The sequence below is a fragment of the Canis lupus genome, chromosome 13 (genome assembly GCF_048164855.1).
Source record: "Canis lupus baileyi chromosome 13, mCanLup2.hap1, whole genome shotgun sequence".
NCBI lineage: Eukaryota > Metazoa > Chordata > Mammalia > Carnivora > Canidae > Canis > Canis lupus.
In genome coordinates this window covers 36294664-36322016 of record NC_132850.1, presented here as the reverse complement: position 1 = coordinate 36322016, position 27353 = coordinate 36294664, and the positions used below count along the sequence as shown (strand labels likewise).

At 37.8% G+C, this 27353-nt stretch overlaps 1 protein-coding gene across 2 annotated transcripts in view; it reads left to right on the top strand.

The window, feature by feature from the left end:
* Positions 1–772: 772 nt before the first annotated feature.
* Positions 773–27353, top strand: part of NR2C1 (nuclear receptor subfamily 2 group C member 1) — a 46103-nt gene continuing 19522 nt past the window's right edge. The window contains exons 1-9 of one of the 2 annotated variants that reach the window (XM_072773124.1): positions 773–1012; positions 11307–11380; positions 13745–13975; positions 17623–17704; positions 19809–19988; positions 21218–21365; positions 21462–21552; positions 24730–24914; positions 26483–26648. In XM_072773124.1, coding sequence (XP_072629225.1) covers positions 11327–11380; positions 13745–13975; positions 17623–17704; positions 19809–19988; positions 21218–21365; positions 21462–21552; positions 24730–24914; positions 26483–26648 — 1137 coding nt within the window. In that variant the 5' untranslated portion in view covers positions 773–1012; positions 11307–11326. The remainder of the gene's footprint in view (positions 1013–11306; positions 11381–13744; positions 13976–17622; positions 17705–19808; positions 19989–21217; positions 21366–21461; positions 21553–24729; positions 24915–26482; positions 26649–27353) is intronic. The other variant, XM_072773125.1, reaches the window with a different exon arrangement.

Below are 27353 nucleotides of genomic sequence, written 5' to 3'. Positions count from 1 at the left end.
TTGCACAGAGGACAGCTCTTCCTGCCTCACCTCTATGCCACAGGTGGTTGCTGTCCGTGCTCTTGTTCTGTCATACGCCTCTTTTTTTTTTTTTTTTTTTTTAAGATTTTATTTATTCGTCAGAGATACAGGCAGAGGGAGAAGCAGGCTCCCTGCAGGGAGCCCCATGAGGGACTCGATCCTGGGACCCCAGGATCAGGCCCTGAGCTGAAGGCAGAGGCTCAACCGCTGAGCCTCCCAGGCGCCCCTGTCATGGACCACCAGGCATTGATTGTCCTGTATGCTTGGGAATACACCAACTGACAAAAAAGCCAGCCTTCAAGAAGTTTACATTCTAGGTGGTAATTCTTGCGCCATCTAGCCATTATACCTATTTACCCACAAGAGCGAATAAGTGAATCTTTGCCTTCCTGCGCAGGATTCTGCCTTCGCTTATTTTAGGAAATCTTAAATATTTTATTGGCATCTATCCAGACTGATAAACTCCTCTAATAAACTTGTAAGAGGTAACCTAAAACAAAGCCCAATTTTCCACAAGTTAGAAACCAAACTGCCTAAAACTGCTGAGGTTCTCTAGTGCTACCCAAACCTGAAGGTTCCTTTAACGCCCGACCACCTTGGGCAAATGGGATGCTAAGCGCCCCGCGGCTTCCCCAAGTCCTGGATAGGGCCGCGCCGGCGGTGCGGTTCCCCTCCCAGCCGACAGGGGGCGGCGGACTCAGGCTCGGGTTTCCTCGTTCCTCCAGCCGGGGAACGTCACGACCTCCTCACCGCCGGTCCACCAGTAATGCGCAGGCGCGGAGGGGAGCACGTACCGCAGAGCCGAGGGAGGGGTCACGAACTCTGACCCCCCCAAATACACAAACCCAGAAAGCTCCCTGCCCCCACTTTTCCTCACCCCCAACCCCTTGAGCTTTCTCCGACCTGTCTCTTCCCGGAACCCCAAGCAGCCACCACAGCGGACCGTCCGGCCTACGCCCGGCGCGGGACGTAGCTCGTCGGGGAAGCGCCGGTAAGAAGTGCCGAGGAGGGAGCAGAGCCGCCGTGGCCGCGCCCGGGGCGGGGGGCGGGGGCGGGGTGTCCCTTCCTCCCACCTGCCGACGGCCGCACCCCCGGGTCCCCCGACAGCCTGCGGGCTGCGGCCGGCGGGGCCGGCCCGTGTGGCGGCGCGGCGGCAGGCTGCTCGGCTTGGGCTGGGAGCGCGCAGTGGCCGAGGTGGCGGCGCCGAACGTGCGGGGCTCCGAGGGAGGCTGAGGCGGCGGCGGCGGCGGCGGCGGCGGCGGCGCCGGGCGCTGAGCGGGGCCGGGGCCGGGGCGCGGGAGGCGAGTCCGCGAGCTGCACGGCGCGCTCCGCAGCCTCTCCCCCGGCGCCTCCTGCGGCGCCTCTGACCTTTCACCTACAGGAAAAGCTTCCGTCTCGGCGCCGCCGCCGCTTCCCCCGCCGAGGAGAGCCGCGCGCCGCGGCCGGGCCCCGGGGGCGCGCCGTGGGCTCGAGCGTCGGCGACCCGGGGCCTCCGTCCCCTCCGACGCCGCTTCCTAATTCTCGTGGCTGCTCGGGACGGACGGAGCGACGCCCTTGACTGGCCTGCGCAAACAGGGCGACGGCAGCCCTTGTCTTTGGACCCGTCTTTTTTGAGAAAAGCGGCGCGGCCCGGGGTGCTCCCGGCCCGGGGCATGTCCTGGCGTCCAGTAGTCCTTTTGTTTGAGAAACTCTGCCTGCAGCCCCTGCACTTCACCATTTTAGGAGTTACAAATGGTGCCAAGTTGTCTCGGAACCTTCACTAAGTAGTAGGGTCGGCCTGTTGATTAAACAAATAAATACTTGGAAAGGAAAAGCCAAAAGGACTGGAAATTACGGCCTTTCGGGGTTTTGTTCCTCTGGATGTTGTAAAATGAGCCTTGGATGTGGACGTTCTTGAGCAGCGTCGTCTGGATGGTTGACTGGTACACGGTGACTGTTGTAAAATTTTGCTTCCGTGTCCAGTTCGTAGATCTAGAAGAGGGATGTTTCTGTTCTTGTTCTTGTTTTTTTTTTAAAACGCATGGCATCTACGTGTAACTAATTTCATGATTCATTTTAGGAGCATTTCAGTCTTTTAGGAAGAGTTTTGAGGGAGATACAGATGAAAGGCATTAAACATTTCCAAGTTATGTCCGCTTTGTGTTTCTGTCACACAAAGTGTATAATTGCTGCCCTTCGGGAATAGAAAAGACAAAAGAAACAACATACATAATTAATGGTATAAATATAGTTACCTTTTTTCGATTTTTTAGAACCCTCTTGCAGCCTCTTAAAATCTTAGTGAAAGGGCTGTGGGAAATGTATCTCTACGTAAGTTTTGCCTTTAGAAGTTAACAAAAGAAAAAAAAAAAAGTTAACAAAAGTCTCTGAATTCACATCAACAGCTTTAGGGTACACAGTAAATGCTAGACCCACCTCAGTGGACTGGATTTTTAAAAATTTGAACTGAGTCTTGAACGTCTCGTGGGATTTAAGAGAGGGGAGAGGAGCCTGAAAACGGTATGTTGAGGCCTAAAGAATATCCCAGTTTGACCTGAAAAGGGGCCCCTCTTGGGAGCAATAGGAGATAAAATGGGAAGATGAGGAAGTCAGACTAGAAAGAAACTCTGTGTCCACGGTGGCAGGAAATACTGAAAAAATAAAAAGAGGAAACTTTATCCTTTGGCCATTAAAGAGACATTGGTGGTTCTGAAGCAGGAGAATATGGATGGTTCAGTTCTGTAAGCGCCCTGAGATACTGTTGCTTGTCAAAGGAGCTGACCCCAGAATGGTTTTTGTCTTCTTGGCACTTTAAATATGCACAAATATGGTTTTTGCCTAATAGGGGCTTTTCATGTATATATTAAATGCGTGTTCGGGAAACTGCAGTAGCTCAGATTTTACCTGAAGGGTTAACTTGAAGGCCTTCAAGGCTAGTGGAGGTTTTATGAACTCCTTGAAATGCAGCATACTGTCATTTGCAGTGTGAGTGAATGAATTTGTATTTTCTGGTGAGAGAAACCTTACTTCTGTCAGTTTTCTTTTTTCTTTTCTTCTTTTTTTTTTTTTTTTTTAAGATTTTACTTATTTATTCATGAGAGACACACACAGAGAGAGAGGCAGAGACACAGGCAGAGGGAGAAGCAGGCTCCATGCAGGGAGCCAGACATGGGACTCGATCCCCGGTCTCCAGGATCACACCCCGGGCTGAAGGTGGCACTAAGCCGCTGAGCCACCCGGGCTGCCCAGCCTTGAATATTTTTTAAAAAATATTTAATTTAAAAGATATCTTTTTTCTTTTTTATTTATTTATTTTTAAGATTTTATTTATTTATTCATGAGAGACAGAGAGAGAGGCAGGCAGAGACATAGGCAGAGGGAGAAGCAGGCTCCATGCAGGGAGCCCAACGTGGGACTCAATCCGGGGACCGTGGGATCACGTCCTGAGCTGAAGGCAGATGCTCAACCGCTGAGCCACCCAGGCGTCCCAGGAATCATTGTTCTTAATGAAGACAGTACAATATTTTAAAATACGCCAATGAGACTGAAACTATTTTGTATTCATACATATACACACACACACACACACACACACATATATATACAACTCAAGGACAGTGCTAACGTGGTAGGCCTCTGAACGAGGCTACTTTTCTCCCACACCACCAAAAATGTTTCCTCCGAGATTCATTTAAATCCATTATACCATAGTTTCTAATGACTGTTATTCTCATTCATTAGCTTTTGCTCTAATACCATTATTCATTGAAAATTGACGCTGTTAATCCCTTTCCTGCCATCAACATGGATGACTTAAGTCACCGTGAGGACAACCCAAACTACAACCAATCTAGTTCCAAATCTCTTGACTTAAAAGTCCAATAATACTCATTTAATTGAAACTTTAATATTTTTATGCCTGATTGCTCTAACGTGTATTTAATATTATTTCACCTTTTAATATTCTTCAGAGTCTTCCCTTTATATGATTTAAGGTGTCATTTTTTAAACCTTATATTCTAGCCATACACACTAGTAATTAATTCCTTGAATTTACCATGTTGCTCATGGTTCCGTGTCTCTGGCTAATGGCTTCTTTTTCTACCATGACCGTGGAATCACTAGATCAACATAAGTTTTCTAAGACAAAATTTAACTCCAACAATTGAGGCAAAACAAGCAGTCTTCACATATTGTTGGAAGTCTAAATTGCTATCACCTTCTTAGAAACGTAACTTGCCATTGTCTATCGAGAGTCTTAAAAATGCTCATGTTCGTTGACCCAATACTTCATTCACTATTCTTCTGCTCAACAAATACTTATTGAGTGCTTACTATGGGTGAAGTATTTTTCTAAGTGTTAGAGATAGAGCAGGTAGTGTTAAAACAAATTCCCCCTTATGAAGGTTCTATTTTGGTAAAATGAAACAGGCAACAAACAAATAAATATACAATACCAATAAATGGCAAAAAGCGGAGTGGAAAAAAAATAGAGCAGGGCTAGTGACAAAATGCTGGAGGGAAGGAATTGCAATTTTTAATAAGAGGTGAGATGACTCTTCTGAGAAGGTGACATCTTAGCAAAAACAAAGAGCAAAGATTTCTACAAAAAATTCTTTCATTAAAATAGCATATGAGGAAAATGCTTAATGACAGAAATGCTAATGACAAACTAAATACAAAGATCAAGAAACAAAATTTTATTTACACTGATTCTAACTATGCAAAACACACAAGGGCTAAAAATAAACATTCTCAAATGTTAAGTGACTTCTGGGTGAGATTTATAGGCTACTTATTTTCTTCTTTCTCTTTTTTTGAACGGGTATCTACAGTTATGATCAGAAAATAAGCATTCCCTCATTTTTAGCCCAGTGTGGGCCTGGTGTGGGCCCAGTGTGGACATAAGATTATGTCCATTTGTCTCCTACAGCACCCCGTCCTATGCGTAGATGACCCATCTCTAATAGACTTCTAAGGAAAAGATCTGTAGTTTTCACTGAACCTCTAGTATTTAACAGTACCTAGTAGTCATTTAACTTTAGTACGAATTTACTGAAACATATTTACCAGGCATTGTGAGACTTTAGGACTTGACAGTGAACAAAGTGGAAAAGCTCTGCCCCACAGGGCTTGTGTTTTAGAGAAAACATTTTTTAAAATCACCATGTGCTAATTGTTATGAAGCAAATTAGGTAGGAGTGATGAAGAGAAAAACAGAGAAATCGAATAAGTTTATATAGGAAGTAGTGTCCTAGACTTCAAGTCAGTAAATCAGAGTTCCAATCCCGTTTTTATTACTTATTAAATGTATGAGCACATGTCACTCACTGTGAGGCTCAGTTTCCTCACAAAAGAAGTGGATTCAACATAATCTACTTCAAAAAGGTGTAAAAATTCAGTGTCAGTGAGAATATCTACACCAATGGTTAACAGTTTCTTTTTTGTTTTTTTAATTTAAAGATTTTATGTATTCATGAAAGAGAGAGAGGCAGAGACACAAGCAGAGGGAGAAGTAGGCCCCATGCAGGAAGCCCAATGTGGGATTTGATCCCAGGACTCTGGGATCACACCCTGGAGCCAAAGGCAAATGTTCAACCACTAAGCCGCCCAGGTGTCCCGGTTGACAGTTTCTTTATAAATTAGAAATATTTCCAGAAAGCTGAATGAACACAGCGCTCAATACATGAACAAGAGGAGCTCAGAACCACCACACTAGAGGGTGGCTCTGGAGAAACCTCATGGACACATCTGAGTTAGGCGTTGAGGGTTAAGTATTTTCACCAGCCTGAGGGAAAAAGTAAAAAGCAGGAAGATGCTGTCTTTACTATTCCAGACCTGATTAAGATACAAAAAACAAACAGTCCCACATTTTTGGCCCTGATTTTTTTTTCCTGATTTTTTTTTCAATTTACAATGATCTCATTTCTATTTACCTTCCCAAAGAAAAAAAGCATAGTATGAGTGGTGCCATCCTTCTTCCATTCAGATTCAAAATTTTAAGTCTGTGTTCTTTGACTACATCAGAAACAGTTCATTTTTCCCCCACCAGCCCCAATACCATTAACTAAATGTAGGCTGCTGGCATCCAAAGCAGTATTTTGCAAACTGTGTTGTGAGCCACTTATGGATGGAGAAATTAATTTAGTAGGTCATATTTCTTTTTTTAAAGGAAATGGAAAAGAGTACATCAGATATACTGAGGGTAAGAATAGTCTCATTAAGCCTTTATTTCAGTTTAATCTGTGTAAGTGTGCTGAGTCATGATGCAAAATGTATTTTCTTGTGTGGGATGCACACTCTTTTTTCCTTTCCTGGTGCTTTACTACAAAGTAGAAAATAAGAAGCCATATAGGGAGAATAAGAGTAGAGACAAAACAAAACAAAACAAAACAAAAAACAACATAGAGATAAGGAGATCCCTGACAGCACCAAAAACCCTAGCTCCATTTTTTCCCAAAGTCAGCTCTACTTGAGTCATATCATTGTAAATCCGCTTTCCTCCACCTCCTGCCTTTTGCTTAAACTAGCCATAGTTAGGCCTTTATCACAACCAAAGTGACTAATACATTATCATAAATACCTGCTTTTATGCCAAATACCTATTTCTTTTGTACCAGTTTTTATCATTTCTTCCTTGCTAATACTTTCGTTTATCAGAATAAATAATACTATCCTCTGGGAATTCCTGAATTTTAGTAAAACTTAAAACATCTGGATATAATTTGTAACTTATTTATTTATTATTAGGGAGAGAGAAAGAGCGTGCACAGGAGGGGTGGGGAACAGGCAGAGGGAGAGAGAGACTCTTAAGCAGGCTCCGTGCCCAGTGTGGAGCTGATACAGTATTCTATCTCGCAATCCTGAGAATCTGAGCCAAAATCAAGAGTCAGGCACTTGACCAACTGTGCCACCCAGGCACCCCACAATTTGTTATTAATTTAGATAGTATACCTCCTTTTTGCAAGTGGTGGGAAAAATTTTTAATGAACAAGATTATATAATGTATTTGAATTATTTCATGGATTTATTTACATATAAATGTTATATTCCTTGACAGTTTAATGAGAAAAATAAGTAATAATGAAAATAGGATCATACATTTGACTTTATATCATTGTGTCTGTGCCTTTCTAGACTTGAATTTTAATAAGCTGGCTTGATAGACACATAACAGGCTTTATAAGTAGGATAAGGTAAGTAGTTTGATATTGCAATGCATGTACCATACATACCTATGTTTGGTTGGAGAGGGGTCCAAAGGGGAAGAGTTCTTAGTCTGCCTTTCAGGTCAAATCTGTTCCCTAAATTCCTCTCATTTCTGTCTCATTCAGTACAAATTGAGGTATACGATCACTGAGGTATTTCAAAAACTTTGCCTAAGCATTCTTTTGCTAACCAGTGGATTATTTGGATCTGTAAAACAATATGAACAAAGGCTCTAGACTACTGCAGTAATGCAGAAAGTTTATAAGGAAAGAAGTCGAAGGGGGTGCCTGGGTCGCTCAGGTGGTTAAGTGTCAGACTCTTGATTCAAATCCTTTAGCATTTTTATTACCATTAGCATTGCTAATGAAAAAGTATACAGTTAAACATGAACCTGTACATGTTTATATACCATGCACATAAGTACATTATACATTATACCCTAATATTCTTTGGTGTCTTTGCTAGAAGTTGATTTAGTGTAATTTTTTGCTCATATAATAGTACTGAGATTTGACTTCAGTTCTTTCTATTCATACACTTAAAAGTAATCAAACAATAATATATACAAATAGTTTACCTAAGTTTTCATTATGAAGTAGCTTCTTTGAGGCTAATGTGCTAATAACATTGGTGTAGATTTTGGGATTTCTGGAAAAGATTCCTTTAAACTGGCTTTTTGTTTTCTACTACTTTTTGTTTGTGGTAATACTTGTAGGTAAAATTTAAAAGAGACAGACACTTATTCAGCAGAAAGTCAGTCTGCATTCTACCCCCTGTTCCCAAACTTCCAGTTCTCCCTGGAGATAGTCACTGTAATCTTTTTTTTTTTTTTTTTTTGGTGTTCTTTCAGTCTTTCTTCTCTCTAGGTAGCATTGTAAAGGTTTCCTTACATGTATTGTGCGCATTTCTTACTAGATTTGTGCCTGTTATGAACTGAATTGTCATCCGCTCCCTGATCAAATTGAAGTCCTGGCCATCATTACCTCAGAATGTGACTATATTTTGCCATGAGGCCTTTAAAGAGGTAACTGAGTTAAAATGAGATCAGTAGGGTGGACCCTAATCCAATATGACTGTTGTCCCTATTAAAAGAGATTACAACACAGGCACAACAGAGAAGACATGTAAAGAGACAAGACTGCCATCTACAAGCCAAGGAGAAAGGTCTTAGAAACCAACCCTACTGACAGCTTGTCTCAGACTTCTAGTTTCCAGAATTGTGAGAAAATTAATCTTTTTAAGATTTATGTATTTAATTTAGAGAGTGTGTGAGCTTGAGCAGAGGGAGAGAATCTCAAGGAGGCTCCATGCTGAGCATGAGCCCTCAATCTCATGACCCTGAGATCAAGACCTGAGCAGAACTAGAGTCCGATGCTCAACCATCTTAGCCACCCAGATGCCCCAAGAGAAAATTAATTTTTGTTATTTGAATCCATACAGCCAAAAGTAGCCCTGTTAAGCCTTTGTTATGTCAGCCCTAGCAAACCAATGGTACTGGAAAGTGGGGTGCTGCTTTAACAAATGCCTAAAAATTGGAACTGGGAGATGGATAGAGGTGGAAAGAGTTTTATGATGCATGCTAGCAAAAGCCTAGATTGTCTTGAAGAGATTGTTGGTAGAAATATGGATGTCAAAGGACATCAGGCTCCCCACAGGGAGCCTGCTTCTCCCTCTGCCTATGTCTCTGCCTCTCTCTCTCTGTGTGTCTCATGAATAAATAAATCTTTAAAAAATAATATGGCTTCTCTGTGTGACTCTCATGAATGAATAAAATCTAAAAAAAAATGAATATCAAAGGCAATTTTGGTAAGAGTTCAGAAAGAAAAGAGAACTGTAGAAAAGTTGCTGTTGTCTTAGAGATACACAGATTTGTGAACAGAATGTTGATAGAAATAATAAACATTAGGGGTGCCTGGGTGGCACAGTGGGTGGGCGTCGGACTGGTTTTAACTCAGGCCATGATTTCATGGGTTGTAAGATCACTCTACATGAGATCACGCTGCTTCATGCTCTGTGCTCAATAGGAAGTCAGCTTGAAGATTCTCTCCCTCTGCCCCTCCCCTAACACATGGGGAGGGGGGTGCTCTCTGTCTCTCAAATAATAAATAAAAAACTCTTTAAAATAATAATAAAGGGGCACCTGGGAGGCTTAGTTGGCTAAGCATTTGACTCTTGATTTCAGCTCAGGTCATGATCTCAGGGTCATGAATTCAAACCCTGCCTTGGGCTCCTGGCTCAGTGGGGAGTCTGCTTGAGATTCTCCCTCTCCCTATGCCCTTCCCTACCTTTCCACCCCCACACACATATGCTCACAGGTGTATACACACACACTCTCTCTCTCCCTCAAATTGATCTTTTAAAAAATAAACATTAAAGGTGCTTCTAGTGAAGTCTCAAAAATGAGAAACATGGTACAGTATTGGTAACTAGAGCAAAATGAACCTTAGGATAGTGTCAAAGAACTTGGCCTTGTGTTCTAGCCTTTCATGGAGAGTAGAACTTCTAAACAATAAACTTGGCTATTTGTGGAGATTTCTAAGTAAACTGTTGGGGACTTGGCCATTTCTCATTGCTTATAGTAAAATGTGAGAGGAGAGAGATGCTGAAAAAGGAATTAAGAAAAATGGAACCAAGGGTGCCTGGGTGACTCAGTTAAGCATCTGCCTTCAGCCCAGGTCATGATTCTGAGGTCCTAGGATCAAGCCCTGCATTGGGCTCTCTGCTCATGCTCTCTCAAATAAAAAAAAATCTAAGAAAGAAAGAGAGAGAGAAAAGAAGGAAGGAAGAAAAGAGAGAGAGAGAAAGAGAGAGAGAAAGGAAGGAAGGAGAAAGAGGGAAGGAAGGAAGGAAGGAACAAAGGAACGAACCAGGACTGAAGAGACTATCTTGGGTGTGACTGGACAACCATTTGCTAAAGAGATTAGGGACATGTGATTTGTGGATCCAGTCAGCCATCTCAACAGAGGCCTGGATGGGGTTATCCAGGAGAGATCTGTAGAGGGCTCTTATATGTGATGGCCTCCACCACCATGAATTGCAGGGAAGGCAGTAAGATTTCTTTTATATCGCAGAAGTGTTGCCAGCTTGGACTGAAGGGGACATTCATAGGATGAATTGAAGAAAAACTGTTGGACTTGTTTGATACTACTAGGTGGGCCAGTAGAATTATTCAGTTTCAAACATTTGTTATTCTTTAAAAAAAGGAAGAAAGATCCAAAGATGAGTCAGAGGATACAGGCCTGGGGAGCAGCTCTGTTTCCTTGGTTGGTTCCAGAGAGGTTAGGCCACTGCTTTTTTATCTAGTGAGAAATAGTTAAATAAAGCTAATTATTGAACATTGCTTTAGTACAATTGAAGCATTTAAAATTTTTAAAGTCTTCTAAAGGAAAACAACTTATAATTTGGCAAATAATTATAATTATAGGGTATTAGTAATTTTATGACATTATATAATGTGACAAAGTCAAAAATAATTTTTGTATTCTTATTTGCTGATACAGAGAAAAAGCAAGTCAGAGTCAGCACATTAATCTTTCAGGCTCTCAAATCCATTTGGAGAAAGTTTTACCTTTAATTCTAATTAACCTTAATATGTAAGAAACTGCCACTAATAAAGAACAGTCACAAAATTGTGGAGAGATCTTTCCTTCAGAATGAATGCAATTCTTTTGTTAATTTTTACAGTATACTGGTAAAAGAGTGTGTCAAGTGGCTTTAGTGACATATTTATTAACAGATAGGATTACCCTTATTTAAATTAATGAACTACTCCTAATCTGCATCAAAGTTCTCCTGGTTAGCCTTCAGTATCTTTGAAAAGTAAAATTGTTTGGTATTGAATCATTTTTTTAATTAATATTTTCAAAATACATAAAAGCAAAGAGAATAGTTTTTATGAACTCCGGTATAAACTTCATTAGTTTTCAGTAATTGTCATTGCATGGCCAATCTTGTTTTGTTTATTCCCTCCTTCCCCCACCCACCCCAACTGGATTATTTTGAAACAAATCTTAGCTACATGTCATTTTATTTATAAATTCTTCAGGAAATATGTTTTATGAGTATAATTGTGAAAAGGTATCTTTTTATTTTGGCAGGACATTTTGGCAATTAGAACATGGCAACTATAGAAGAAATTGCACATCAAATTATTGAACAACAGATGGGAGAGGTATGTTTGATTTACAGTTCATTCTCAGATCCATCAAACCTACTTACATCAACTGTATATGCTAGGTTCTGGAAGTACAGAGATAAAAGATACTCTTGACTTTAAGGTAGCTTTAAATCTAGTGACAGATAGTCAAGTCATCCAACAGTCACAGTACAATGATAAGGGCTATAACAGATGACTATATAGAGTTATGGGAGTGCAAAAGAAAAACAGCTAATGAAGAATAGCAGAGGGGTGATGAGACCTGGAACAATTAGGCCCTATTCCTTAGTAAGAAGTACCATAATCCAGAGGTTTTCAAAGTATCATCTAGGGACTCTTTTCAGAGACTCAGGAAGGTCAGAACTATTTTCATAATAATACTGAAATGTTAGTTGCCCTTTTTTTCCCCCAGGAGCTACCTGCCATGTAATGATATGGTATGATGAAACAGATCAACATATAAAAGATGTACATCACTCAGTGGGCCAGTGTGGTGTTAGAAAATCACAGACAAGTAAAGGATCTATTCAAATTGCAGGATAAACCAATGGATTTTAATACAGTTTCTGATTTAACATTGCAACTAGCCTTAAAAAGGCTACCACTTGTCAAGTTTGGATGTGCTGTCAAAGAACTACCAACACCTTGCCTGCGCCCATAGCTCTTCTCTAAGAAATAAGTTGGTCAGCCATTAGAATTTTGTTTACTTCACAATGAATATTACTGCTAGAAATAATCCACAGTGAAGCCTACAATAGCTTAGGCTTTACATGGTAAAATTTGTTATGAATAAACTGATTCAAATTCACATCTTACAGGTATCATTGAAAGTTGTTAGGGAAGATGGTTGTGGAAATAACCTATGTAAAATAAAGTTGAAAAAATAAAATAAAATAAAATTGACAGCAATGAAAAGTACACCCAGAAAAATAGGTCATGCTGGAAATAATGGTCAATAAAGAAAACTCAGATTGGCAGCAGCTATAATCAGTACAGTCTGTTCTAGATAAAAACTGATTAGTAATTCAGAACTTTGTTGTAAATTTTGCATAGAAAAGAATCTTGAAAATAATTTCAGGGAAATGGAAAAAAGTTGGAAACAAACCAACTTTGGCATATTAAATTTGAATGAAGGTATTAAATTGGCTTAATGAGTTTATTCTGTAAAATATTTGCTCAACAACAACAAAAGCCCTCAACGCTGGGCTAATTCTCTTTATTTGTGAACCTGCTCTTCCCCAGTCTCCTCCAACTCAGTAGATGGCAGTTGTCTTCCCAGTTGCTCAGAGCAAAATTTGGTAGTCATCCTTGACTCTTCTCTCTTATATTCCACATGTAGTCTATCAGCATATCTTGTCATATTTTCCTTCATAAAATATCCCAAATCCAATCATTTTTCTCCTCCAACATGGCTACTGCCCTGTACCCTGCCAGGATCTCTGCCCGTATAGAATTCCCAGATACTGCCATTGTGTGAGCAGAGCAATAGCATCCTTTCTGGTCTCCCTTAATTCTTCTCTTGAACATTCACAGGCTAGTCTACACACTAAATCTAAAATTACTCTTTTTGAAAAAGATCTTGCTACTCGGCTCTGTGACCTTCCAGTGGATCTCCTTTTCACACAGGTGGAAATCTAGACTTAGTCCTTACAAAGCCCTATACCATCTGGCTCCTGCTGTCACTCAGATCCCATCTTTTACCTTAATCCCTTCTGCCACGCTGTTTCACTCACATAGCTCTCTTGCAGTGTCTATTGCTTCATATGTGTGAAACACACTTCCTGCCCCACGGCCTTCCTTCATGTTTCGTTTCCTCTTCCTGGGACTCACTAAGCTTTGGGCTGTTACTCAGGTCTATGCAAAAGTATCTCCTCATGGCTTTTGTTCCAACAGTGACTCTCACCATTTCTACCTTGCTTTATTTTTTCTTTGTAGTACTTAATACCATCTGACAATATTATTTTCTTGTTTGTTTTTTATCTGCCTTTCCTCACTGAAAGTGTTATGAGAACAAAGGTTTTGTTTATTGCCATATTTATTCCAGAGCCCAGAACAAACAGTGGTTGACAAATGGAATGCACCCAATAAACGTTTGTCTAAATGGAAGGTGGGAGGGAATGGGAAGCAAGGAATCAAAATAGGTCCAAGTGTTTTTTCTATTGTACCTTTATTTGCACATTTGTTTTTCTATAGGATGGGATTTTGTGGGAGTAGAATTGCTAGTTTTAAAAGGTATTGTGTATTTGTATCATATCAAATATATATATAAAGGTATCCTTTTTTAGTTTTGTCTGAAGGTAGGAGAAAATTGTGCCCTTAGAGGGGAAAAAAAAAAAAAGATAAGTTGAATTGATTACTAATTTGACATGATTGTGTTAGATTGTTACCGAGCAGCAAACTGGCCAGAAAATCCAGATTGTGACGGCACTTGATCATAATACACAAGGCAAGCAGTTCATTCTGACAAATCACGATGGCTCTACCCCAAGCAAAGTCATTTTGTCCAGGCAAGATTCCACTCCAGGAAAAGTTTTCCTCACTACTCCAGATGCAGCAGGTGTTAATCAGTTATTTTTTACAACTCCTGATCTCTCTGCACAACATCTCCAGGTAAATACTTTAGAGTGTCTTTTCATCTTATACTTGAAAGAATTAAAAAGCAGGTCATAAGTCCTGATGTTAAGACTTTACATCCTACGTGGTCTGAAGGAAAAGAAAGAATTGCATAAAATTATGTGTTGTGCACATTATCTGTGGTGACTACCATATGCCACTGTACTTTTCCTTGTGCACCCTCACATCCATATATTTGGCGGGGGGGTGGGGGAAGGGGTTGGTTCTTAGTTGCATATAGTAAGAGCCACTCTGGCTAGTTTGTCCAGGAGGGGTTTTTAGTAAAGGATGTAGAGAATTCACAGAATTGTTGGGAAGGTTGAAGATACAGATCCAGGTTAGGTTTCCAAGAATAACCACTCAGACATGCTGCAGACCTGGCTTCTAAGAGACCTGCCACTTCTGCACGATTAGGAAACTACCAAATTAAGAGCCTCTCCTATGGTAGCAGCACTGCCTAAGACCAGACTGCCTGGGCCTCAAGCAAGAAGCTGCCAAATCAAAAAGTCAGTATTATGGCTGTGTCTTTGTCACTTTGCTCCTTGGTTGTCATCTACATATTCCTTGATGTAGCAGGCAGTTTTATCCCCAGTCTGCTTTAACGCTGGAAGTTAGTCAGTGGTCCAGATTAACTTTGCATCATTTAAATTTTGCTAGTTATATATTTTTCAAAGAGCCAATTAAGACTTATATACACTGCATGCCTGTGCTTATGTAGATATTTTCACTGCTGGTTGCTGTGATTGAATACAAATCCAACAAACCCTTTGGAAACTTTTTCATAGAATGCCCACTTAAAATTGAATTCTCTTTTGTGATGAAAACCTGATCACATAAAGTTTCTTTTAGGATTGAAAAACTAATTAATAAAATACAAAATTTTGCCTGTATAACCTGACAGATTCTATTACCTTTCTAATTGCATCATTTGTATTATTTTTAAAAACAGCTGAAGTAAAAAGTGGGTGGGATTTATAAGAAGTTACTTTATCAACAAGACGGAAGTCACTAAAAAAATTTATAACATCATGAATACCTTAATTTCTTTTTACCAACAAATCTGATATTTTTAGAAAAGTTTTCTTTTTACCAACAAATTTGATATTTTTAGAAAAGTTTTATAGTTACAGGAATATTGAGCAGTTAGTATAGGGTTTCCATATAACCTCTCAAAACACAATTTTTCCTATTAACATTTTATATTAATATACTTTTATTATAATTAGCAAATTAATTATGATAGATTATTAACTAAAATCCATAGATGATTTTAGCTTTCCCTGATTTTTACATAATGTTCTTTTTGGTTCCAGGACACCATATTACATTTAGTCATTATCTCTCTTTAGATTCCTGTTAGCAAAAAAAAGAAAAGAAAAAAAAAAAAAGATTCCTGTTAGCAGTGATAGTTTCTCAGACTTCCCTTGTATTTGATGACCTTGACAGTTTTGAGGTATATTGGTCAGGTATATTATAGATGGCCCTACTATGGGACTTTGACTAATGTTTTTCTCATGATTAGACTGGGGTTGTTCGTTTGGTAAGGAGGAGCCCAGAGGTAAAGTGCCATTTTCATCACATCTAAATCAAGTAATCAAATTTACTATTGTCATGTTTTATAACTGGTGACATGGATCTTGACCACTTGGCTTAAGAAATGTGTATCAGATTATTTTTCCACTGTAAACCTACACTTTTTAAAAAAAAAATTTCTCTGTTTCAAGAGAAAAAGATAATATTGGTACTTTGCCTACTTTATGGATCACCTCTCAGGGCAAAGAAAGAGAAACTGGTTTAGGATAGAATTCTTCTGGACCAAGAAAATTGGATATCTGATCTAGTGACCTAAAGAATGTGGGCAAGTCCCTTAATCTCTCAATATTTATTTTTCCCCTAGGAATAATAGTAGATAAAAGATGAGTATCATTCACAATAGATGTGCTATTAAGGAAGAGTGATGCCTTTCATAGATGCTTTCAAAGGACAACTATTTTTTTTAAGGTTCTGTTAAAAACTAATTTTTATGATGATATAAATATAAAAAGAAATAATGCCATTGTAACATAGCAAGGGACAGCTATTTTAAGGACTACTTAAAGTTTGTATTTTTTTTAAGATTTTATTCATTTATTCATGAGAGACACAGAAAGAGGCAGAGACACAGGCAGAGGAAGAAGCAGGCGTCCTGCGGGGAACCTAATGTGGGACTCGATCCCAAGACCACAGGATCACGACCCGAGCCAAAGGCAGACAGACACTCAACCACTGAGCCACCCAGGTGTCCGTATTTAAACATTTTAAAATCAGGGCAGCCTGGGTGGCTCAGTGGTTTAGCGCCGCCTTTGGCCCAGGGCGTGACCCTGGAGACCTGGGATCGAATCCCATGTCGGGCTCTCTGCATGGACCCTACTTCTCCCTCTGCCTGTGTCCTTTCTCTCTCTCTCTCTCTCTTTCTCTCTGTCTCTCATGAATAAATAAAATCTTTTTAAAAATAAAATAAAATAATAAATAAAGTTTTTAAAATCAGAATTAACTCCTGAAGGCATTCACACCCCTAAGAGAAGAAAGAGTCAAAGTAGAGGGTTATTTTGTAGGTTGCCTTAAAGCCAAGTGAAGGTGATATGGTGAATGCCCTATCACATTTTTTGATAAAATGATCACATTTTTTGATAAATGATTTTGATTTTTGATTGAGTTAATTTGTTCATGTTTCAAAAGGTTGAAAGAAAATGATAAAAAAGGTTAGAAGCTAAATCTAAAAGAAGAAACTAGTATTTTTTTGCCAGCATTATGTTAGCTATAACTAGTGATTAGCTCTTTATATAAAGAGGGTTTATAATTTGTCCAAGGCCTCCCCACCCAGTCCGACTAACATGCTACCATTTATCAGACTCCACATCCCATGCTGTCTATGACTACACCTAATCCAAATCTTAGAATATTCATTGATGAAAGGTTTATCAATCATATTTCCATAATTACAAGTAAATACCTCAAAAAATTTAACTACTTTTCTGTTTTAAAAAATTCAGTTATCTTTTTATGCTGTTATAGCTTGTTTTTCCATGTGGAAAAATTTTGAGCTGTCATGATAGGGCTGATAGACTGCTGCAGTAATTTTATGTGTTGAATGAATAATGAATAATAAGTGCTTAATAGGGATCCCTGGGTGGCGCAGCGGTTTGGCGCCTGCCTTTGGCCCAGGGCGCGATCCTGGAGACCCGGGATCGAATCCCACGTCGGGCTCCCGGTGCATGGAGCCTGCTTCTCCCTCTGCCTGTGTCTCTGCCTCTCTCTCTCTCTCTGTGACTATCATAAATAAATAAAAATTAAAAAAAAAAAAAGATTAAATAAGTGCTTAATAGGTAAGATACATTAAATATTCATGAATTCGTTTGACATTTTATGGAACAAATTTAAAAGATATTCTTCTTACCTTTGCTTCTAATAACTTTGAAGTTTTTACTTGTATATACAGAAAATTAACAGTAGTTTAATTGATATACTCTTAATAGAGTTCAAAGTTTCAGAAGAACTTATGAGAAAGCAAGCAATAATTAAGACTAACTGTTCTTTTATATTTTATTTTAAGAGCATTATTAACAAATTATTTTTTTGTTTTTGTTTTGGGGGGTTTTCTTTAGCTCTTAACAGATAATTCTTCCCCAGACCAAGGACCAAATAAGGTTTTCGATCTTTGCGTAGTATGTGGAGACAAAGCATCAGGTAACATTTAAAAATAACTTTCTATATGTTGTGTTGTTGTGTTGTTAGAATAACTACCATACTACCATGTTTCTTCTTCTGAAAGCAAAAAAGAAAAGAGCATGTTGTTTTTATTTTATTTATTTATTCATGAGAGAGGCAGAGAGGCAGAGATGGAGGCAGAGGGAGAAGCAGGCTCCATGCAGGGAGCCTGATGCGGGACTTGATCCTGGGACCATGGGATCATGCCCTGAGCCAAAGGCAGATGCTTAACTGTTGAGCCACCCAGGTGTCCCTTTTTTTTAAAAAAAGATTTTTATTTAATTATAGTTCATATTTTGAAGCCTATAAAATTTAACTGAGTTTTCCCCAAAGCTTTTTATTCACCTGATGATTTTTTTTACTTGAATGCAATTTAATTCGATCTTGCAATGACATAAAAAGCATATTTTGAAGAATTATGAAATTTTGCTTTTTTAAAAAAATGATTTGTTTATTTAGGGTCACCTGAGTGGCTCAGTGGTTTAGTATTTGCCTTCGGCTCAAGGCATGATCCTCAGGGTTCTGGATGGAGTCCCTCATCAGGCTCCCCACAGGGAGCCTACTTCTTCTTCTGCCTGTGTCTCTCCTTCTCTCTTTCTCTCATGAATAAATAAATAAAATCTTTAAAAAAGAGAGATTTATTTATTTTGTGGGGGGAGGCAGGGGGAGAGGAACTCAAGCAAACTCCACACTAGCATGGAGCTCCATATGGTGCTCAATCTCAGACTTTGAGATCACAATCTGAGCCAAAACCAAGAGTCAGGTGCTTAACCAACTATACCACTCAGGTGCCCCAAAGAGTTTTTCTTTGCAAATGTAAGCTGAATATGTGGAAATTTTTCTTGAATGTGAGTTCAGTTTTGTCAAAGGAATTGCTTAAAAATGAATTGTGCTTAACACGTAACATCAAGTTGTTAACTTACCTGTTAAGCCCTGTTACTAGTCCAGGAATATAGAGTAACTTGAATCATTGAGATGGAAAAGCTCTGGTTACTCTTTATTTAATGCTGTATATAGCTGAGCAGGCATTTCTCCAAGTATTATTAGTACTCAGGGTTATGTCATTTTAGTTATATTCATTGTTACATTATGCCAGGAAAGCACCCATGTTCACTAAAGTATAATCTTAAATCTTTTTCCATAGCTTCATTACAAAAATCTCCACTGCAACTTTTCCAAGAGTATGTTCAATTTAATAGATGTTGTATCAGAGAAATGACTTGTGAAGTGCTATGTTAATCAAAATGTGATGAATTGCTCCAGAAATTTAAAAAATGGCACCCGCAATAAGAAGAGATTACTATAGGGATACCTGGGTGGCTCAGCAGTTGAGCGCCTGCCTTTGGCTCAGGGCGTGATCCCAGAGTCCTGAGATCAAGTGCCACATTGGGCTTCCTGCATGGAGCCTGCTTCTCCCTCTGCCTATGTCTCTGCCTCTCTCTCTCTCTCTCTCTCTTTTTCTCTCTCTCTCTCTGTCTCTCATGAATAAATAAATCTCTTAAAAAAAGAGAGATTACTATAGGTGCACCTGGGTGCCTCAGTTGGTTAAGCATCCAACCTTTGATTTCAGCTCAGGTCATGATCTCTCAGAGTCATGAGATCAAGCCCCATAGCGGCTCCACAACCAGTGTGGATATTCTTTCCCTCTGTCTGTCAGCACTCATCCACCCACCCCCAAAAAAGAGAATATTATAGCTCAAATACTAATTGATATATTTTTTGGAGCATAGCTTTCAGAATAAAATACCTTTATATAAGAGAATTACAATTTGTAAGTTATCTCAGAAGTAAAAATAACTTTTACTTATTATGGTATTATGGATGGTTTTGCTCTTTCTTTTTCTGAAATTTTCCATATTGTTAACAGAATTAAAAATTCATATTGTTTAATATATTTAGCAAAGAGTATTGTTTCATTATCTGTTTAGTAACTTCTAAAAGATTTTTTCATGTCACAAACTCAACAATCTCCATTTCATCACATATATTGTTATTTTAAAGGGAAGAAATAAATAAAGGGTTTATTTCCATTTCTGTTTCAAAATATGTGACTTTTGTGTTTTCTTAAACATCTTGTCCCTAGGTCGTCATTATGGAGCAGTAACCTGTGAAGGCTGCAAAGGATTTTTTAAAAGAAGCATCCGAAAAAATTTAGTTTATTCATGTCGAGGATCAAAGGACTGTATTATCAATAAACACCATCGAAACCGCTGTCAATACTGCAGGTTACAGAGATGTATTGCGTTTGGAATGAGACAAGACTGTATGTATTAGCTTTAAAGGAGAAAATAATTTTAAGAATTCAGGCAAAGTCTAGAATTATGTCAAAATTTACTCAATATGTCAATATATATGATTTTAATTTACAGTTTTCCAACTATAGAAATGTGTACATATGCATGTATTTTTTATTGATTCAACAAAATACTTATTGAGTGTCTATATACTTTGCATGTATGTATGTTTGAACATATTTTTGTTTGTTTGTTTTTTTTTAAACATAACTAACTAGATACCAGTTTAGTTTTCGGTCAGACTACTAAGGTGATAAGTAGGGTAGCTAATTTTTTTTTTTTAAGATTTTATTTATTCATAGAGATGCAGAGAGAGAGAGAGAGGCAGAGACACAGGCAGAGGGAGAAGCAGGCTCCATGCAGAGAGCCTGACGTGGGACTCAATCCAGGGTCTCCAGATCACGCCCTGGGCTGCAGGCAGCACTAAACCGCTACGCCACCGGGGCTGCCCTAGGGTAGCTAATATTGATTGAGGTCTCACCATGCCTAACTCTGTATATAACATATGAATTAACTTATTCTCATAGCAGAACCCCATGCAGTAGGTAGTACTCTTACCCATTTTACATTTGAGTAAACAGATACAGTACCTTGCACAAGGTCACACAACTAATAAGTGGCAGAACTTGGATCTGAATCTTGGCAGGCGTTTGTTGTTGTTTTTTTCCCCCTCAGAAAATGTACATTTAACAACTAAACTATACTATCTCCTAAGTATCATGGAATAAAATTCCTATAAAATATACTACCTAGATTATATAAATGAAGATTATACCATTGAAGTATTTCTCAAAAACTCCCCCTGCCCTTAACTGAAAAATGTTTTAACTTTGGTCTTTTTGTGGCTCCCTATCAGTATTGTTTCCAGTTGGTCAAATATTATTTTTTTAACTCATAGATAGGTAAGAGACTTCTAACTTGAGTTTTTCCTTCTTGACAGTGAGCTTTTAAAAAATAAGAATTTCTCTACATTTCTACCATAGCTAGGCCAGGGAGAGAAAAGAGAATGAGAGATGCAAATTACTATTCTGAAGCAACTTTGTTGAAGTTGAAAATAATTTCTAAAAATAAATGATTATCTTTAGAGTTCAGTTATGCAACTGTCTCCCAGGAGAGCAGCATTGCTGACAGAAAGGTTACATTTATAATTGCCTGTAAGTTCCTCATTGTGATGTAATAGTTTAACACATTTCTGTAGCTGTTCAGTGTGAAAGAAAACCAATTGAAGTATCACGAGAAAAATCTTCCAACTGTGCCGCTTCAACAGAAAAAATCTACATCCGAAAAGACCTTCGAAGCCCGTTAGCTGCAACTCCAACTTTTGTAACAGATAGTGAAACTGCAAGGTATAGTAAAAACAAGCAAAACATACATTAAGTAGCTGGTCATTTGTTTTTCTTCCCAGTGAAACTAAGGCTAAAATTTGTACTTGTTTATTACAGGTCAGCAGGACTGTTAGATTCAGGAATGTTTGTGAATATTCACCAGTCTGGAATAAAAACTGAGTCAACTGTGCTGATGACACCAGATAAGGTGTGTTTAGTGCAATTAATTTAAAGCTTAAATTTTTTAAGCTTTTAAGATATTTTTTTAATTTCCACCATTACTTTGGTCAATTGATGTGCTTTTAAATATTCTCTATTAGAAATTACATTTTTTTAATATAAATGATCAATTATTTCAAGTGTTAAATGACAGCTAAAACAACTTAGTGACAAATTTGATGCCTTTATGCAAGGGAAAACAATCCCTAGATCAGGAGAGTGCTCTTACTGAAGAATTTGGGATAGGAGTAAGTTTTAGTGAATATTAGAGAAAGTAATATGAAAGTAGCCTCAATGGCTATGAGGTTGAAGATTTCCTTGTAAGGCTAGTGGGTCCTGTTTTTTAGGATAAGGTAAGCTAGTTAAAGTGAGGCTGCTGGATTATAATTGGTGTGTATTAGGTTTCCTTGACAGGTGTTTCTTGTAAATGGATGCTGACTTGGAGTTTTAGATTTTGACCAGGATAGCCTCTGTTTTGTATGTCCTCATATATGAATATCAGTAGAAATGTTCATTATTCCATTAGGACAATTATAGCTTCAAAATGAAAATGACAGACAAAAGTCTTCTAGGTTTCTTTCATCTCAAAATACAGCTCAAAAATAGAAATTACAGTAAGTGTGGAAAAAAAATTTTTAAGATGTACTTATTTATTTTAGAGAGCAAGAGCATGAGCAGAAGGGGCAGAGGGAGAAAGAGAGGGAGAGAGAATCTCAAGCAGACTTTGTGCTGAGCATGGAGCCTGAAGCAGGGCTTGATCTCATTACCCTGAGATCACAACTTGAGCCGAAACCAAGAGTCAGATGCTTAACCGACTGAGCCACCCAGGCACCCAAGCGCAGAATTCTTAATACTTCTTTTATGTTCCCCTACAGATTTTATAGTAACAAAATACTTAAAATATTTCAGGTGAAGAGAAATCCTAGCACCCCTTTTACTCAAAACATTGACTTGAGTCAGGAGTCGAAATAAGATTGCAAGAGCTCTCGTTATGTGTCTAAGTTACCTGGGTTCTCTTCAAGATTGGAGTGCTTCTTTACGGAGCAAGGAGTCTCAGGGGAAAAGTTTATTTATTTAGATAGAGCATGCGGAGTTTCTGCAGTGTTCAGAAACCCCTTATGAGAACAAAAATTTCTCCTAAAGACTCATGTCTGAAAACAGATTTTAGGGAGCCTATGATTAGTTTTTCTCTCAGCTTGTGATATGATCTGGTTTTATGTGACCTATAAAGATTATTCATCCAATTTATAGTCAGATTTATTATATATTTGTTGTTTAATAGTCTTAAGACACTCTTAATACCTGAGGTCTGGAATCACATTTCATCTGCCACTTAGTAGCTGCATAACCTTGAGCCATTTTTTTGACCTCTTGATGCTTAGTTTCCTTTCTCATCTGTAAAATAGGGCAAATAAGAGTGCAAACCATACAGGTTGGGCATTAGTATTTTGTTGTTCCATGGGAGGATTTGACCTTTTACCATATATTTTGGAATTAGAAGATTTTGCTTAGCCTTGTGTACATGATTCAAGGTTAGGACTGTAGTTACAATTGCACTGACGTATTACCTCCTTTAGGAAAGGAGGACAATTAAGTTTTGTTGAGAAATTACTATTTGCCCAGACACTACTTTTCTCTATGTCTTCGTAGTAAATTATAGTAACAGTCTTGTGTGGTAAGTTCCTGACAGTTTCAAAACTGTCTAGTAATAAGATGAGGTCTTTTCACATTGCCTACGAGTCTTCATTGACAAAAACAAGAAAATAGCTAGATGAGCATGTTACAAAATGGAAGAGAAGTTAAAGTTCTAGTTGAAAATTAAAACACTTAAGTGTTGACTCCTTTTACTCATGTATAGGAAGCCTGGAACAGTGGCTAGAGCCTGGGCTTTACCATCAGAGCTGACTGCCCCGTCTTGCCTCCAGTACTTACTGCTGGAGTGATAATAGATAATTTTTCTTATTGGTAATAAAGGGATGATGATTCCTATTTTACAGGGTTGTTAACGAGGATTAAATAAAATACAGGTACAAGTAGTAACCATGTAAGAACTCCACAACGGGTAGGTTAGTAAATGATTCTGGGACCACTCATTAATTTGGGGAGCACAAAAAAATTGTTTCACTCTATTCATGAAAATCAGTTTTACATAAACTAAAGAATTGCTATAACATGAAACAGCAAGGAAACGTGCATTTTCTCAGGATTAAGAACACTAAAAATAAAAACCATGAAGAAAGAATTGAATGTCATTAAAGGACTGTCAGTTGACCATAGAAGCAATTGTGAAGGGTCTCTCATTAATTAGGTTAGGATGGACTAATTTGAGTATTTTTTAAAAAAATGATTCACTTAAACACATCAAATATATAAAAATCTATAAATTTAGAATGGTACTTAAAACTCACCTGTCACCATTAGAGGTTGCTAAGGGCATTGACTCATTGCTCTGAAAACTGATAAAGAAAAATCAAGTATCTATCTGCCTTTCCTATGGAAATTGTATTTCTGGGTAGTCAAAGAGTTAAGGAAAATGTACTTTTACACAAAATAATTATAACTAATTAGTGAATAAAGAATAAAAGAATATATACATCACTAACAAAAGCTAAAGACAAATGGGAAAATGTGCAACGTGTAACAAAAGCCTGTTATTTTAAATATGTAAAGAGATATTCCACCTACACAGTTGTGGCATTTATTTAACATATTTCACACAATGGCTGGTAAAAGTTGGCGTTTTAGGAATTCTGTTGAGTAATAAATACATTGACCTTTTTTTCTCTTTTCAGTAAAATTAATTTTAACACTATACAGTAGTTCATAAGTTTTGGAAATTGTCAGAATTTTAATTCTAAAAAGAACTTAAGATCATCTAATATCTGTTTACAGAGAAAGGGATTGTTGATGTGAATAGATTAATCATGATGTACAATTTTTGGTTTAATTGTATAAACATTTCCTCGGAAAAGTACCTGATGTTTTTAAAATTACATATTCCTCAAGAAGTTTCTAAAAGCTCAGAGCCTTTTGATTTTACTTTCTAGGTTTCGTTTATCTTAATTAGAGTACTTTTGGCATTTCACAATCTAGAATTGGATATCTCAGACAAAAAGTTCTTTGATACCAATTTGCAGATTTTAACTTTTTTTTTCTTTTTTTAAAGGCTGAATCATGTCAGGGAGATTTAAGTACGTTGGCCAGTGTGGTTACATCATTAGCAAATCTTGGAAAAACTAAAGCTCTTTCTCAGAATAGTAATGAAATGTCAATGATTGAAAGCTTAAGTAATGGTGATACCTCTTTGTGTGAATTTCATCAAGAAATGCAGACCAATGGTGATGTTTCAAGGTAAAGTCTGTTTTGATCTTAAGTATTAGTATTTTTTTTTTTTAATTTATCCATGAGAGGCACAGAGAGAGAGAGGCAGAGAGAGAAGCAGGCTCCCTGCAAGGAGCCCGATGCGGGACTCGATCCCGGATCCCAAGATCATGACCTGAGCCAAAGGCAGACACTCAACTGCTGAGCCACATGGGCATCCCAAATATTAGTATTTCTTAAAATATTTTTATGTAGAATACTGTTTATAGAAGTTTCAGAAAACAAGTATTTGTCTTAGAAGATGTAAAGCATAGTAAGTTTGAACTATTAACATTCAATGTAAAATGTTCAGCAGGTTACATTCTAAATAATGAATGATAAATGAATATTATAAGATTAGAAATGTAGTCATAAAATTTAGGAATTTTTTTTCTTGCTAAAGGTGATACTTTAGGTCTGACATTTCAGAGATTTTATCTCTGTGTATTTGGAGTTAAACATTTGTCTTATCCCAGGCAACCATGTCATTTCCCCACTAATTTCTAGTGATGAAAATAGATTTATTTTTTTTAAAGATTTTATTTATTTATTCATGAGAGACACACACAGAGAGAGAGAGAGAGAGAGAGAGAGGCAGAGACACAGGCAGAGGGAGAAGCGGGCTCCATGCAGGGAGCCTGACGTGGGACTCGATCCCGGGACTCCAGGATCACGCCCTGAGCTAAAGGCAGGCGCCAAACTGCTGAGCCACCCAGGGATCCCCTGAAAATAGATTTTAAAAATGTAATTGAATTAACTACAATTTTAAGTTGCACTTCAGGAAACTTGTATGGGAATTCTATTTTTCATTCTCTTAATGTTAATACATGAGGTGTAGAAACTGAATTTCTTCAGGCTTTTTTCACACTGTTCATCATTTAAATGTTGAGGAAACTGCATTTAAAGAGTCTCAATAAGTACTTTGTTGAACATGAGATTTTAAGGAACTCTAAAAGACCTCTCATTGAAAAATATGGGGAGCTATTTTAAATAAAAATTTGATTATATTAGTTCATTATTTGCCATCCTAATCTCAAATTCTTACATTTTAGAGGTAGCTGTGTTAACACAAGTTTTAAAATATTTTCTGAATATTTAAATAGGATCTAACTTTGTTATGTAGAATGCAGTAAAGTTGACATAAGTTCTTGTTCTTTCTAAATAGCTGCTGTATGTAAAGTAAATGGGTTGTTAATCTTATAGTATCAAATGTATAACTTATTGTAAAAGTATATTTTTAGACCAGTGTATAAGGGGTTTTCTTTCTGGTAATTACATAGATTTTTTTAAAAAGACTTTAATTCTCTGATAATACTGTTCATATAATACTTTTAATTCTCTGATAATACTATTAATATAATAGTTTTTCATACTATATATATATTGAAGTTGTTGCTTTGGGAAACAGATATCACTGAAATAGAATAACCAGTGATATACCAAAGTTCTGTTTTCTAAGTAATATTTTTAGGCCTAAATCTTAATTCCAGAATTTTATGTAGAATTTTATTTTCTTGTGGAGAATGACCAAGCTCATAGCATCTGATGTCTCCTTATAGGGCATTTGACACTCTTGCAAAAGCACTGAATCCTGGAGAGAGCACAGCCTGTCAGAACTCAGTAGAGGGCATGGAAGGAAGCATACACCTAATTGCTGGAGACTCAAGCATCAATTACATCGAAAAAGAGGGGCCACTTCTCAGTGATTCACATGTAGCTTTCAGGGTACTTCCATATATTTTAATATTTTTTTTATATTGTGTTACTCGTTTTGATTTCAGTCTTCCCGTCAGACATCAAAGTACATTTGTTGTGCTTTTAAAGTCAGAAATATTCCTAATAAAATTCAAAATAGCAGCTGAAACATACACACCTGGCTATATTAAAGTGATGGCTCAGTAAAGCATCCTGCTTATCAATCATGGTTATAATATCGATTAATGGTTTTAAGTCTATAAAAGCTACCCTTTAGAACATTTAGATTTTTGGGTGTTGTTAACTGAGTATTGACATTCATGATGTGTTGGCTGTATCAGTTTTGTTCAGTGCCTAGCTTCTACTACTTTAGTGTATACCAGTACGTGAGACCCAGATACTCTTAGCGTAGTAACTCTAAAGAACTCCATTTATTATGTATTGCCCTAATTAGCTAGCTCTCAGTATTATTTTAAGAATGTAACAATTACTTAATACATTTTAACTTTTGGCTTTTAACTTTTTACACTTTAATCATTTTGGAGGAGATAATTTGTAGTTTCTTTTTTGCTCCCTTAAATGCATTAATACATGATGGAAAGAATACATCTAGAATGTTAGAAAATAACTTTATCTTTCAAATACTATTTGGACTATAGCTACAGATACACTGATCTTTGAGGCCCTACATTAAGACTTTGATTTTTTGACCTCTCCGTTTTAATCATTCTTTAT